The 15,513-nt window shown below is 41.2% G+C and overlaps 1 protein-coding gene across 1 annotated transcript in view; it reads left to right on the forward strand.

The window, feature by feature from the left end:
- The window catches only part of prss12 (serine protease 12), a 29,706-nt gene that overhangs the window by 4,806 nt on the left and 9,387 nt on the right, over nucleotides 1–15,513 (forward strand). The window contains exons 6-11 of the mRNA XM_086156798.1: nucleotides 92–233; nucleotides 324–544; nucleotides 7,048–7,189; nucleotides 12,041–12,246; nucleotides 14,612–14,690; nucleotides 15,366–15,488. Of these exons, the coding sequence (XP_086012924.1) occupies nucleotides 92–233; nucleotides 324–544; nucleotides 7,048–7,189; nucleotides 12,041–12,246; nucleotides 14,612–14,690; nucleotides 15,366–15,488 (913 nt within the window). The remainder of the gene's footprint in view (nucleotides 1–91; nucleotides 234–323; nucleotides 545–7,047; nucleotides 7,190–12,040; nucleotides 12,247–14,611; nucleotides 14,691–15,365; nucleotides 15,489–15,513) is intronic.

Below are 15,513 nucleotides of genomic sequence, written 5' to 3' on the forward strand. Positions count from 1 at the left end.
AAGAGCATTTTTTGGCTTAATAATTCTAACTTTAACAAAATCTGCAAGAAGTTATTGTCTTGCTTATTGCTTTTCTTTTTCCTTGGTCCAGACGGTACCCTTAGGTTAGCTGGGGGTGCAGGGAGCTATGAAGGACGCTTAGAAGTTTTTTATCATGGTGATTGGGGAACAGTGTGTGATGACGACTGGACCGACGCTAATACACGAGTGGTGTGTCGTCAACTTGGTTACAGGTAATTTTTAAAAATGACCCAGAAAGTCTAACTCAAATGTACTTTTCTTATTGACAAATAACAAGATTTGTTAATTTGTGTACCTTGAAGGTCTGGTCAGAGACTTGTTTCTGAGGGGCTAGACATCACTACATTCCCACGCTTTGGTGCTGGGTCAGGTCTCATTGTTTTGGATGATGTGAGCTGCACAGGGAAAGAACCTAGCCTTTTGCTGTGCAAAAAGAGGGAGTGGCTCCATCATGACTGTACACATCATGAAGATGTTTTAATCGCCTGCATCCCTGATCACAATGAAAAGATTCCTCATACCAGTAAGACAGTTTCTTATGTTATATCAAGATTTATGATTACTGATATGTTGGAAATTTACAAGAAGCCTTGTCAGTGCGGGAGATTTGAATGAACCTGATCAGAAAATCATAATCAGATGACATGTACGACAGATGTTTACGTTTGTCTTTTGAGAAAAAGTTATTTTTAGTCATGTTAGTACATAGTTTCCTGCTTCGAATTGCTCCATTTATTGGTCAAGGAACTACACTATGTCTGAGTTTTACTTCGTCACTTTTAAGTACTCCTCCTTTTTGTGCATTCTTAGATCTGGGTTTTATTTCTGCTATCTTGATCAATAATTGGAAGTCCTTACACAATTTTTATGGTGCTTTCATTATGAACACTTAAAAGGAACTTTCAGTTGTAATGGATTATAATGACATGATTTATATATTGTAATCAACAACCAATAGGTATAGTTATGTCAGCCATTTTTGTTATCTCCAGATGACATTAGATTCTTTTGCAAAGTTGTATGATCTAACACTTACTTGACAGTTGGACTGTCTTGGTCATTTTAAATTAATGACAACCTATCGTTAAACCTCATCTTGAATAGCTCACTAAGTTTCAAGCTTGAATTAATGGTAATGTTCTGCTAATCCATACTGCTGTGTTACCAAGACAATATTAGCCTAGTTTGGCTTCCCAGTGGTTGAGGAGTCTTGATGCCAGTGGGATCACATGCTTCTGCACCTCCTTCCTGAGTGAAGTGTCAACAGTCAGCGCTGAGGGTGTGTGTGGTCTCGAGGATGAGGACAGATCTACTGTGGACTCTCCTGTAGTACATGTTCTGCAGAGAGTGCAGTGGAGTCCTCATGATCTTCTCTGCTGTCTTCACTGCTGCAGGCATCTATGGTCTATAGCAGTAGTGCTACTGTCCCACACAATAATGCAGCTGGTCAGGATGCACTCAACATTGCTACTGTAGAAGTTACTTAGGTGCCATATCAAACTTTATTAGCCTCCTCAGAAAGTACAGCCGCTGCTTAGCCCCCTGAAACAGCTCTTCCTTCCTTATGCCAAGTATTATCATTCCCTACGCATTGTCTGTGGTGAGGGTGAGGTTGTTGTCCTCGCACCATAACACTGGACTAGCCTTTTCATCTTGTAGGCCATTTTGTCCCTGCCAATGATACGCCCTATCACTGTTGTGTCATTTCCAAAGTTTAAGATGATGTTGTCCTTGTGGGAGGCAACACAACTGTAAGTGAGCAGTGTGTAGAGGACTGAGGACTCATCCCTTTGGAGCAGGCCTGTAATCATTCAGGCAGGTGAGTGTGTCTTCTTTTTTGAAAGGGGGATGATGGTTGGGGTCTTGAAGCAGGAGCAAATGATGGTTTGGTTGAAGGAAGGTGGTGAAAACATCAACCACCCTCCTATGGGTATTGTCTGGTCTAGCGGCCTTGTGGGGGTGGATTGTCTTCAGTGCCTTTTGTTACTGGCCTGATGAGAATGTTTGGGGTGGTGGGTCTGTGGTTGTGCCTCCTCTCTGTGCTGTAGCTGTTGAACTATAAAAGTAGGCATAGAAGGTGCTGAGATCCTTTGGCAGGCTGTCTGTTTAGCTGATGGTGCTGTGAATGTCTTGTAGTCTATGATGTGCTATAGGCCCTGAACATCTGCTTAGAATCAGCAGTAGAATAAAAGCAATCCAGCTACTCAATGTGCTGCTTCTTGGCTGTTGCAATGGCTTTTCCCAGTCTGCATTTGATCTCTTGTCTCATGGCTGAAACTAAACACAAGAGAATGAGCACACAGCATGTGGTGCACCTGACTGTTTATCTGGGGCATTTGGTTGGAGAACGTCCTGTATTGTATGCTGTGGAGGATATTGCCAATACAAGTACTGATATGCCCAGTCACATACTCAGCCACAGATCTAGTCCAGTATGCCTGCAGATGAGTCCCCCCTTGTGAGGTGCTCTCAGTTTCTGTTGTCCAGAGTTTGATTTTCTTTGGTGACAGTATTTTTTTCAGTCTTAGTATGTAGGTTGGGTACACTAACAAAGAATTGTGTTTTGAGTGGTGGGGGGATGAAGACCTGTTCGCAACGCGTATGTAGCTGTAAACATGATTCAGTGCATTTTATATCATGGGTACGAATGTACCGTATTTTCCGCACAATAAGGCGCACCGGATTATAAGGCGCACCTTCAATGAATGGCCTATTTAAAAAAAAAAATCATATATAAGGCACACTGCATTATAAGGCACATCGAATAGAAGCTACAGTTGTGGCTGGGGTCGCGCTATGCATCCACTAAATGGAGCAAATGTCAACAAAACAGTCGGATAAGTCAGTCAAACTTTATTAATAGAATACAAACTAACGTTTTGACAACTCCGTTCACTCCCAAAACAAGTTAGTGCATTCACAGTACGGTACTGTACGTAACCAATAGCTCTTTATGGTATTTGCGCCGCCTTCGTTGAAAACAGTGTATTTCCAACTCAATTTATCACAGTTCAAAGCTTTTCATAACACAAAAGCACAGAGAAGGGCCGCCTCTAAATTAATTGATGTTCATGTCACTAGCAAGCGCTGTTGCCTTCACTCAGATAGTGACCGTGGTGACACTTCTACTTGCTGCTCTCTGTTCAACAACCCACTGTTCAAGTTTGTCCTTTAACTGTAGCCATCTCGGTTTGTTTTCTCGGAAACTCTGTTTAGTCTTCTTTACATGGCGCAGGTCATCATGTTGCTTCCTCAACTTCCGTACCATTGATTCTTTAATGTTGAATTCCCTAGCTGCTACTCTATACCCGTGTTCTACACCCACACACACCCACACACGCACAAATAGAAATGAAAATGCACGCTTCACGCAGTCATATATTGAAGCATTACCGCGCGCCACTTCTTCTTCGTGAAAATGTTGACAACTGCTTCCTGTTGTTGCGAGACCTCTTGTGCTCAATATTGATCCATATATAAGGCGCACTGTCAGCTTTTGAGAAAATTAAAGGCTTTTAGGTGCGCCTTATAGTGCGGAATATAGGGTAATGAATAACATTGATGGAGATGGAGGCTAAAGTTGTATTCCAAATGAAATATTCCAGTTTTCAGTATGGCATCTATTAGCAGCATCAATATTAGTGGCACTGTGGCGTAGAGGTTAGCGCTTCCACTGCACAGAAAGAAGGAACCTGGTTCGGTTCCCCCAGGGGACTTTTCTTTGATGACTCTGCATGTTCACCCTTGGAAAAAAATGCCAGGATTTGTGAATGAGAGAGTGAATCTTTTTTTTTTGTCTTTACATGTGGCTCTGCTACTGCCTGTATCCCACCTGTCATCCAATGACAGCTTGGATAGGCTCTAGCATCCCCACAACACTAAGTGCTGGATAAGCAGTAGATGGTGGATGGTTATCAGTAATGGGGGAACAAGCAAGATTTTTAAGAATGTCTCCAAACTCTGCCTGCTGTCAATATAATGTAATGTACCAAGTGGTGTATCATTGTTTGATTGTTACAAACTAATGTAATTTGTGATAATTTTGTAATTTTATCTGCAAGTTGGCTTTGTCTGTCATAATAGCTCAGTAACCTGTATAATTATCCTTCATTAAAAACACTCTGCTGGCCTATAATATAGGACATCTTGTGCTATTGTATCATGACTGCTACTAACCATTGAAGGATATGTCGGCAAAACAAGTAGCACAAACTGGTGTTACCCGACTTTGCAGCTATGTACACCATACGGCCATTTACCGGTTCAGTAGAGGTATAAAGAGAGGGCTGAATGGAGCCAAGTTGCAGCTCAGGTATGAACTCATACAATCATCTTTCTTATGTTCTCTAACATCACTATTGATATTTGGTCAAAAAATAATTTTTTGGGTCTCCTGATTACCAGAGAAAGAATACATATGAATACATACATATGACTTTAACTGAAACTGTTATAATTTTCAGGGTATATGTAGCTTATTGTTTGTGAAAAGAATGTCAGATAGACTTATGAGTCTGAAATTGGAAATTGAAGGTGTGATGCTCAATGTTGTTAGTGGCAATGCCCCACAGGTGGGATGTGAGTTAGAGGAGGGGAAGGAGAAGTTCTGGAATGAGTTGGATGAAGTGATGCAGAATATACCCAGAGATGCTAGAGTGGTAATTGGTGCAGACCTCAATGGACCTGTTGGTGAAGGCACTAGAGGTGATGAAGAAGTAATGGTCAGATTTGGTATACAGGATAGGAATGCAGAGAGATAGATTGTCATAGACTTTACAAAAAAAGATGGAAATGGCTGTAGTGAATACTTTTTTTCCAGAAAAGACAGGAACATAGGGTAACTTATAAGAGCAGAAGCAGGAGCATGCAGGTAGACTACATCTTGTGTAGACAATGTAATCTGAAAGAGATCAGTGACTGCAAAGTAGTTGTAGGTGAGAGTCTAGCCAGATAGCGTTGGATGACTTGTCGGAGGACTCTAGTGACAAGGAAGATCAAGAGGACAGAGGCAGTGCAGAGGACAAAGTGGTGGAAGCTGAAAAGGGAGGAATGTTGTATGGTTTTCAGGGTGAAGTTGAGAAAGGCTCTAGGTGGTCAGGGAGAGCTCCCAGATGACCCAGATGATCCCAGAATCCTTTCCATGGTGAAGAAAAACTCCTTCACAACATCCACTCAAGGGAAGAACACTGCAGAAAGTAGGTGTATCAGTAGCTAAGTTTACCATAAAGATAAGAGTAAATACAAAGGAATCACTACAAGGTGCAAATCAGCCTCAAAAATAGAAAGGCCAGAATTGACTTTGCCAAAACACACCTGAAGAAGCCAGCCCAGTTCTGGAACAGCATTCCTTGGACTGATGAGACTAAGGTCAACCTGTACCAGAATGATGGAAAGAAGAAAGTTTGGGGAAGAATTGGAACAGTTGATGATCCAAAGCACACTACATCTTCTGTAAAACATGGTGGATGCAGTGTGATGGCATGGTCATGCATGGCTTCCAATGGCACTGGGTCACGTGTGTTTATTGATGATGTGACGAAAGACAGAAGCAGCCAGATGAATTCTGAAGTGTATAGGATATGCTTTCTGCTTAGAATAAGCCAAATGCATTAAAGTTGATTGGATGGACAGTACTGAAGGACAATTATCCAAAACATAATGTGAAAGCAACCCAGGAGTTTTTTCAAGTGGATTTTACTGTCATGGCCAAGTCAGTCACCAGATCTCAACCCAATCAAGCATGCATTTCACTTGCTCAAAACAAAACTTGAGGCAGAAAGACCCACAAACAAGCAACAACTGAAGACAGCTGCAGTAAAGGCTTAGTAAAGCATCACAAAGGAGGAAACCCAGCATTTTGTTATGCCCTTGGGTTCCAGACTTCAGGCAGCGTCACCTTCGTTCAAACAATGTATTTCCAACTCAATGTATCACAGTTCAAAGCGTTTTAAAACAAAAGCTCTAAGAAGAACCGCCTCTAAATTAATTGATGCTAAGTTTGCATGCTAGCACTGTTGCCCTCACTCAGATAGTGACTGCGGTGACAATTCTACTTGCTGCTCTCTGTTCATTAACCCACCGTTCAAGTTTGTCCTTTAACTGTAGCCATCTCGCTTTGTTTCCTCGGAAACTCTGTTTAGTCTTCTTTACTTGGCGCAGGTCATCTTATTGCTTCCCCAACTTCCGCACCTCTGATTCGTTAATTTTGAATTCTCTCGCTGCTGCTGTATTCCCGTGTTCTACTGCGTGACTGATCGCCTTGAGTTTAAACTCTGCGTTGTAACCGTGTCTCTTGAAATGTTTCATATACACACATAAGTGGTGTGGGACTGGAATTCCCCATTACCGTTTTTACCGCTGCTACTTCGGCCACACATGCGCACACACAAAAATGGAAATGAAAATGCAGGCTTTGCGCAGTCTTATATCTCAGCATGCAACGCGCACTACTTCTTCTACGGGAGAAAATGGAGTCGGCGGCTGCTTCCTGTTGTTGAGAGACCTCTTGCGGCTCAATATTGATCCATATATAAGGCGTACCGGATTATAAGGTGCATTGTCGGCTTTTGACAAGATTAAAGGCTTTCAGGTAAGCCTTATAGTGCGGCAAATACGGTAGCTACAATTCCTACATGTTTAATCAGATATTTTTGTTCAACCCCTTGAATTAACCCTTAAAGTCTGCTCTTCAATTCCGTTGTCATTGTCACATTTCAAATGAAAATGTGGTGGCATGCAGAGCCAAAATCATGAAGATGGTGTTGCTGTCCAAATATTTCTGGGCCTAACTGTTCATGAAGGGTTAATTGCTGAGAATGAATTTCCCCACGAGGATTAATAAAGGATGAATTATGTGTCCCAATGCTTTCCTTATTTCTTTTGAGTTAAACATGATCAAATATGCAGATTTGCATAAACATGTTTTCTTTCAGTGCTCCTTGACTAACTAATCTTTGGTAACTACATACACGTAGTAGATGTCTTTAAATCATTTGTCAAATATATGTTTGTATCTATCTGTTTAAGGTTTACCAGTGAGGCTTGTGGGAGGAGAGACCCCCAGGGAAGGACGGGTGGAGGTGTTTTTGTCTGCGCAGTGGGGGACAGTGTGTGATGATGGATGGACTGATCGTGATGCTGAAGTAGTGTGTCGACAACTTGGGTACAGGTATCTGGATGTGCATTTGTATTGCTAAAACAGTAGATACAATGTGTTTTCAGAGGTATACACGTTAATGCAAATACATTTTATTCTGTCTTTAGACTTCTGCTCTCATTTAATGAAAGCTTTAAGCATACATGTTGGATGACTATAAATTCTGACATTGCCAAATCTTAATCATTTTAATTTTAATTATTTTATTTTCCACATGTTTTTGATACCCATTGCAGATCAGGTTAAATGAACAGCAGTAAAATTTTGAGGAAATGTCAGCCATGCGCTGTGACATTGCAATGGGATGACTCATTACACCACCAAAATGGATCCAGACTGACCCCTGATTATTTTGCTTTATGGCCTCGAAACAGTTTCTATGATGAAGGGAGGAGGCAGAGCTAGAGGTCGCTGAGATGAAAATCCTAAGGTTCTCTTTGGGAGTGACCAGGATGGATAGGATCAGGAATGAGTCTATCAGAGGGCAGCTCATGTTAGATGTTTTGGAGAGGTCAGAGAAGCCAGACTGAGATGGTTCGGTTGTATAGACGGGAAGGATAGTGAATATATTGGTAAACAGAAGCTGGAATCAGAGGTGCCAGGCAGGAGGTCTCAAGGAAGACCAAGGAAAAGATTTATGGACGTAGTGAGAGATGATATGAAGGTAGTTGCTGTGAGAAAGGAGGATACAGAGAATAGGGTTACATGGAGTAGGTTGATTTGTTGTGGCGACTCCTGAAGGGAAAAGCTGAAAGGTGAAGAAGAGGAATTACCGAATATTTGCATCTGTATTCCTGACCCTTTCTGAATGCAGCCTCAGAGTGGTACAGGCCAGTGTCTCCCTGAGCCAGTCCTAAGTCTGGATAAATACAGAGGGTTGCGTCAGGTAGGGCATATGGCCTAAAACTTTTGCCAAAGCCGAACAAATTTTTTACCCCAAAAACAGGTAGCGAAAGGTGGACGCTGAGAGCAAGGGGTTTCAAGCCAGGTGGGAGGCAGAGTACATGTTCATGGAGGTAAAAGGCTAACCTGTGTGTCTTTTATCTGGCGAAAGTTTGGCTGCAGATGCGGCTAGAAAACTTGGGCCACTTTCCCAGCTGCCAGACCATGAAAGAGAATCTCTCTACAGCTGTATTCCCAAGTGCACAGTTTGCTGATATACTCAATATACTTGCTGCCGATTTCCAACACCGATTTGCTGACTTTGAAGCCTAAAAAAGCAGGTTTGCACTGCTCGGCAATCCTTTTGCCGTTGACGTGGAAAGCGCACCACCAAACCTACAAATGGAGTTGATTGAGCTCCAGTGCAATGACACATGGAAGGAAAAGTATGAGAGAGTGGGTACTGCTGAGTTTACACGTTTCATCCCCGACACAATGCCCCAGCTGCGCATGCAAGCTGCTCAGATGCTCTCTATGTTTGGCAGCACATACCTGTGTGAACAACTGTTCTCTTTGATGAAGCTAAACAAAACATCACACAGAAGTCGTCTTTGTGATAAGCAGCTTCACTCAATCCTGTGGATTTCCTCAGCTCAGAGCCTGACCCAGAACATTGATGAACTTTTACAAAAGATAAGACACTACCAAGTATCAGGCTCAGCCTCAGACAAGTGAGCATCACAGAGCATGAATGTATTTTTAGTTTTTAAATTAAGTTAAATTTTTGCATTTGTTTCCACAAGACATGTAATTTTTCTTTGAAGAAAGTATTGTTTTGTCTGTTTGCCATAGATTTTTGTATTTTATTTATTTATATTTATTGTTCAGATAATGGACTCAGGGAAAATTGCCGATAGGAGCCATGAGAAAAAATACAACTGATTTGATTTTTATATTCTTATATTCTCATTTTACTATTTGAAAGCAGTAATTGATATGATCATCGAGCAGCACGATATTGCATTTTTAGTTTATAATGCATGCAATTTCATGTATGCATTTAGGTCTTGGTTCAATAGGCTATGTTCAGTCAGTTCAATATGTTTTAATAAACACTGAACTAGTGCGGCCCTCGGCTTGAAACAAATTTGTTTTTTGGCCCTTTGTGTATTTGACTTTGGCATCCCTGACCTACAGGGTACTGGTGGAAATCGGCTACTGTGGGACAAAGACGGAGAAGAAGAAGGCGTGTTCAGAAACGGAGAGAGAAGAGAAAGGAAAGAGTCTGGGACTGAGAGTAGGGACTTGGATTATTGGGACTATGACAGGAAAAGGTATAGTTGGTTGACATGATGGAAAGAGGGAAGGTGGATATAAGGAAGTAAGTCTAGAAGCTTGGGAACAAGCTTTAAGTTGTACCAGCATAGTACTAGAAGGAAGACTTATTTTGAAGGAGTTTGTTAGGAATGTTCTGGAGGTGAAAAGAATGTCAGATTTATGAGTCTATGCCCGGCAGGTGGGATTGGAGTTAGAGGAGAAGAAATTCCTGAATGAGTTAGATGAAGTGATGCAGAATATCCGCAATAATAGGTTCAGACTCCAATGGGCATGTTGGTGCAGGCAGTACAGGGGCTGAAGAGGTTACGGGCAGATTAGTATACAGGGTACATTGCATAGGGATAGATGGTGGTAGACTTTGCAAAAAGAATGGAAATGGCTGTAGTGAACACTTTTTTCCAGAAAAGACAAGAGCATAGGGTTACTTATAAGAATGGAGGTAGGAACACGTAGGTAGACTACATCTTGTATACCTGTCGACGAGGTAACCTGAAAGAGATCAGTGACTGCAAAGTAGTTGTAGGTGAGAGTGTCAGCAGACAGCATAGGATGGTGGTTTGTAGGATGACTCGGATGACGAAGAAGATCAAGAGGACAAAGGCAGTGCAGAGGACAAAGTGGTGGAAGCTGAAAAGGGAGGAGAGCCAGCATTTGGAGGGCACGGGCCAGTGTTTCCCTGAGCTGGTCCCAACCCCATGTAAATGAAGAGGGTTGCGTCAGGAAGTTCATCCGGTGTAAAACTTTTGCCAAAGCCAAACATGCGAATCAAACCAAATAACCAGATCATACCAGATCGTTCAAGGCCTGGGTTAACAACGACCGCCATTGGTGCCGGTGACCTAAAGGGTACCAATGCTACTGTAGGTCAAAGAAGGAGAGGAGGAAGGTGGGTTCAGAAGCAGAGAGAGAAGATGAAAGGCAAGTGTCTGGGACTGAGAGTAGGGACTTTGAATATCGGGACTGTGACAGGAAATGGTAGAGTTGGTCGACATGATGCAGAGAAGGAAAGTGGGTATACTGTGTGTTCAGGTGACCAGGTGGAAAGGTAGTGAGACCAGAAGCTTAGGAGCAGGCTTTAAGTTTATCTTGAAGGAGGAGTTTGTTAGGAATGTTCTGGATGTGAAAAGAATGTCAGATGGACTTATGAGTTTGAAATTGGAAAATGAAGGTGTGATGCTCAATGTTGTTGGTGGCTATGCTCTGCAGGTAGGATGTGAGTTAGAGAAGAAGGAGAAGTTCTGGCATGAGTTAGATGAAGTGATGCAGAATATCCCCGGAGATGAGAGAGTGGTAATTGGTGCAGACTTCAATGGACCTGTTGGTGAGGGCAATAGAGGGGATGAAGAAGTGATGGGCAGATTTGGTATACAGGATAGGAATGCAGAGGGACAGATGGTGGTAGATTTTGCATAAAGGATTGAAATGGCTGTAGTGAACACTTTTTTCCAGAAAAGACAAGAACATAGGGTAACTTATAGTAGGAGCACGTAGGTTCAATAGATGAGGTAAGCGTAGCCAGACAGCATAGGTTGGTGGTTTATAGGATGACTCTGGTGACAAGGAAGATCAAGTGGACAAAGGCAGAGCAGAGGACAAAATGGTGGAAGCTGAAAAGGGAGGAGTGTTGTATGGTTTTCAGGGAGGAGTTGAGAAGGATCTGGGTGGTTAAGGGAGCGCTTCAAGATGTTTGGACAACTACAGCTACTGCTATCAGGAAGACAGGTAGGAGAGTACTTGGTGTATCACCTGGAAGGACAGTAGATAAGGAGACTTGGTGGTGGAATGAGGAAGTGTAGGAGTATATAGAGAGAAAGTGGTTAGCAAAGAAGAAGTGGGACACTGAGAGGACTAAAGAGAACAGACAGGAGTACAGTGTACAGTACACTGAAGAGAACGGATATGAGTAAAGGGATATACAGTGTAAGTTACCGATTGAGGTAGGGAAACGTATGGACAGATTCTAGAAGAGATTTGGATGGGTGAGCAAATACATTTGGCAATATTGTGTATATTTCATCTTCAGCATTTATTGCAGTATTCAAAGAGAGATTATTTTAAATTGAATAAGTTTCCTGGGAAAGAAACACTTGTCATAATAATTCAACCAATTATCACCTGAAGATTTTTTTATTTTATTTTTAACATATTTTGTTTTATTGTGTTTCCCCTACTACAGACAAGCAGAACTGAAATAGGTTTATTGGCATAGGTCTCACAACTTACAAGGTTCAAAATTGAATACCACATAGGGAGCTTTTGGAAACATGTATGCAATTAAAATACAATTCACAGGAATTTGGTGTGGATAAAACACCTGCCCCCCTGTCCACCTCCCCTTAAAAAAACGAAATAATGCGTTTTAAAAAAAAAATTAAATATTAACCCTCTTATTTTTCTACAAAACTTAAATGCCATTAAAAGTATTAAAAAATGTTGAAACCCGATAAAGCTTAATTGTTCTGAAATAATTACACGATAATATGACCACTGTTTTCGGCTCATGTATCTCCACAATACTTACATTTCTGCTGTCTGTGTTATTCTGTATTTATCTTGACATTTTTTATAGCTCCAGTTGATGTCAATTTTTGTGAAACTCAGAAGCAGTTGTTATGTGCTTTTTTTTTGTCTGTCCTTTCCAAGTGGGCTCGCAAAGGCTCGTATGATGGCATACTTTGGTGAAGGGACAGGACCTATCCATGTTGACAATGTAAAGTGTAGTGGTGAAGAGCGCTCATTATTGGACTGCATCAAACAGGCTCCAGGCACACACAACTGTCGCCATAGTGAGGATGCAGGAGTCATCTGTGACTATAGTCAATCCCAACCTAGCCACAAAGATGTAAAAGGTCAGTCTGCTTTTTCTGAAAACAGAATGAGTTTGTGATATGTATTTGTGCCATTTGAATGTGCATTGAGCATGAACGGCAGGATAGTACTTTGAGCAAAAAAAGACAAAATTTATGAGAAACAAATTGGAAAGGAAAGCAAGTTCGTGGGTCAATTTTTTTAATCTTAGAACGCATTTAAAGCTCAGTGCTCTCAGTTTTTCAATATTTTGATGATGTATGTATCTATGGTGAAGTGCTGTGCATTGTAGGATTAGGACAGGGGTGGGCAAACTTTTTGTCTCAGGGGCCGCATTGACTTTTAAAATTTGACAGACTGGCCAGGTCAGCACAAGATACAATACATATAAAAAAAACGCATTTGTTAACAGTACTTATCAGACTCGTCTGACATTTGTCTGAACATTGTTTGACATTTGCTTTGAAAATAAAACCAGCTTGGTTTTTTGAGGCTCTGATGTTTGCTCGCATATCATGTACAAACCGGTTTTTCCCTTGTAGCTTCACGCCCAGCTCATTCATGTGTGTCAGTATGTCCACAGTAAACGCTAATCACAAAGCCAATCTGTGTCATTCAACTCAGGAAAATTATCAAGTAGCTCCAAAAATGAAATAATCTCATGTTTGAGCTCCCACATTCATTGATCCAATCATTCACGTCAAGTATGAATTCTGTACCAGTCTTTGGCGGGCTGGATTAAAAAGACCAACAGGCCGGATGTGGCCCGTGGCCTGTAGTTTGCCCACGCCTGGATTAGGAGGTAGCCAGCAGGTGGAGTTATGAATGGTCTCATTTCTGTGGTTGAATTTTTGTTATAGAGCTTCTTTTGTAATACTAAATTTTCAAAGGGCCAGAATGAATAGCTAATTTATTTTAATTTCATGCACTTGATGTGATTAAGACTGTAAGAATGTATGATTACCCTCTAATAGGAGCTTAAATTTACAGGGCCCCCCAAAAAATAAAATATCCAAAAACGAGCCAATGCTAATTCTGTTCAAGCCTGCTCTAGTCTAGTTTATTGATAAGTCAACATTATTAGGTTTTTAAATGCAATTCCTCATTATGAGTCATCTGTGGATCCTTTCCCAAATTACATTAAGAAATATTGTAAAATCACTTTTTTATCCCTGCTATAACTGCATCAAAAGTTTTTTTTATCGATTAATTATTTTTCTTAAATTAATTATGAATTCATAAATGGCTGAAGATGCACAAGGTGCATCTTCAAGGTTTGGGTGGCACAGTGGTGCGTGCTTCAGCCTCACAGCACAAAGGACCCTGGTTTGAGTTTGACAAGGGGAACCTTTCTGTGTGGAGTTTGCATGTTGTGTCTGTGTGGGTTTCCTCCAGTTTAATAAGTTATCCTTTATTAATCATTTATAATCGGGAAATTTGTTATCTGCAGTGAGGTGCACCATGCCACCCCCTGGTATTCCTGGGTGGTCTCCCACCCAAACACCAATCAGGCCTGACCCTGCTTAGCTTCCACAATCAGACGATATGGGGCGTATTCAGGGTGGTATGGCTGTAAATCTCCTGTATTCCAAACACATGCAGTAGGTTAATGGGAAAAAATGGGAAAATTACCTTGAATGAGTAATTGATGTCTGTCTGACTGATGACCAGTCCAGGGTGTATCCCGCCTTTCGCTCAATGACAGCTGTTATAGTCTCCAGCATCCCCTGCGACTTTGGGTGCAGGATAAGTGGCAGGTAATGGATGGATGGATGGATGGATGGAGATCTAGGTGTGATTTATTTCACAAACTTACAACAGGCCTTTCGAAACACCAGTGAAGCTGCATGGTGTCACCCTTAACTCCAAGGCAAAATAAGCAAGCAGACAGAAGCAAGAATCATCACCGTCAATCACAAACAACTGCTATTAAATGTCTGCACCTTAACCGACCCTAGGCCCTGGACTACCCTGTGACAAAAATGAAGCCCAATATGTTAAGGATCGAGCACAACAAAATGAAAATGAAAAAACTGAAAAATGGAAAGAGCTGTGTTTCTGCTTCCGGTTTGTCTGTCACACACCTGGACCTAATCACAGTGTGATCTCTTACCTGCACATGTGCTATTACACTAACCTGAGACAACCATCTCCTATAGCAACCTCAAGCGGGCATTTTCTCTTGAAAGTATTAAGATATTCTTGGAAAAAAGAGGAGTTAATCTGTAAAATGCATTTAATTTCAGCCAACGGCTCATGTGGTAATAGAAGATGCAATTCAAGGCTTGTGTTATTACAGTACACATTGAATAGGAGAGACATCTGGATATGGCTTTACAATTAATCACCATCCTACTTTCGGACATACCGGTATATAACCACTAATTTTTCTTTTGTTTGTGCCAGATCCTGTCAATTCAATATGTGGTCTGCGGCTCATACATACTCGTCAGCGTCGGATCATTGGAGGTGAAAACTCTCTGAGGTAAGCTGCCAGGGACAAGTGACATTGATACAATGAGAATGCTATCAGAGATATATCCTCTCAAGTAAGAGGATTGGAGAGGTTTTATAACAAGTCATAAATTAAAACATAATTTGAAAAATACTCTCCATAGACATACAAAAATTAATATAATGAGCTTGGAAGGGGATGAGACTATTATACACCCCTTGGCTGTGTTCATGTGTTTTGTTTGTGTTTAGAATAGAACAGAATATACATTTAATTTTAAATGTATATATTATATACACAATGCAATTTCAATGTGTCTGAACTAAATGTGTCCGTGCATGAAGCTTAGATACAATTTTTTTCAGATCCCCTAAAAACTTAAACTCACTATTTTTTGATCCTTTTGGTCAAATGGAAGATGTGTTCTAAAGTATCAAGTTGAGCTTCACAAACACTTGCTTTTATTGTTATATGCTGCGATACATCCTAAACAATTGTCCATCACGTGATTAGCTTGCATTGCAGTACATCAGCATATTGCATATTGGATAACCTTATTTGAACCATTCTACTTATTCTGTGCAAGGTTACATTCTGTGCAGACATTTTGTGATGCTCATACAATGTATTTCAGCAATAAATGTCCTTCCACATATGTCGCTTTTACAAGGTCAGATGATATCTTGAATATTTACACTGTGTCAGGGGAGGCTGGCCTTGGCAGGCCGCAATTCGTCTGCGAGGATCTCGAGGAGATGGGAGGTTGGTGTGTGGAGCAACTGTAATCGACACATGCTGGGTTCTCACGTCAGCACATTGCTTTAAGAGGTACAAAATACAACCGCTTTGTTCC

The sequence above is a fragment of the Fistularia commersonii genome, chromosome 12 (assembly GCF_037954325.1).
Source record: "Fistularia commersonii isolate RoL2024-O1a breed Wild chromosome 12, RoL_Fcom_v1.0, whole genome shotgun sequence".
In the NCBI taxonomy this organism is placed as follows: domain Eukaryota; kingdom Metazoa; phylum Chordata; class Actinopteri; order Syngnathiformes; family Fistulariidae; genus Fistularia; species Fistularia commersonii.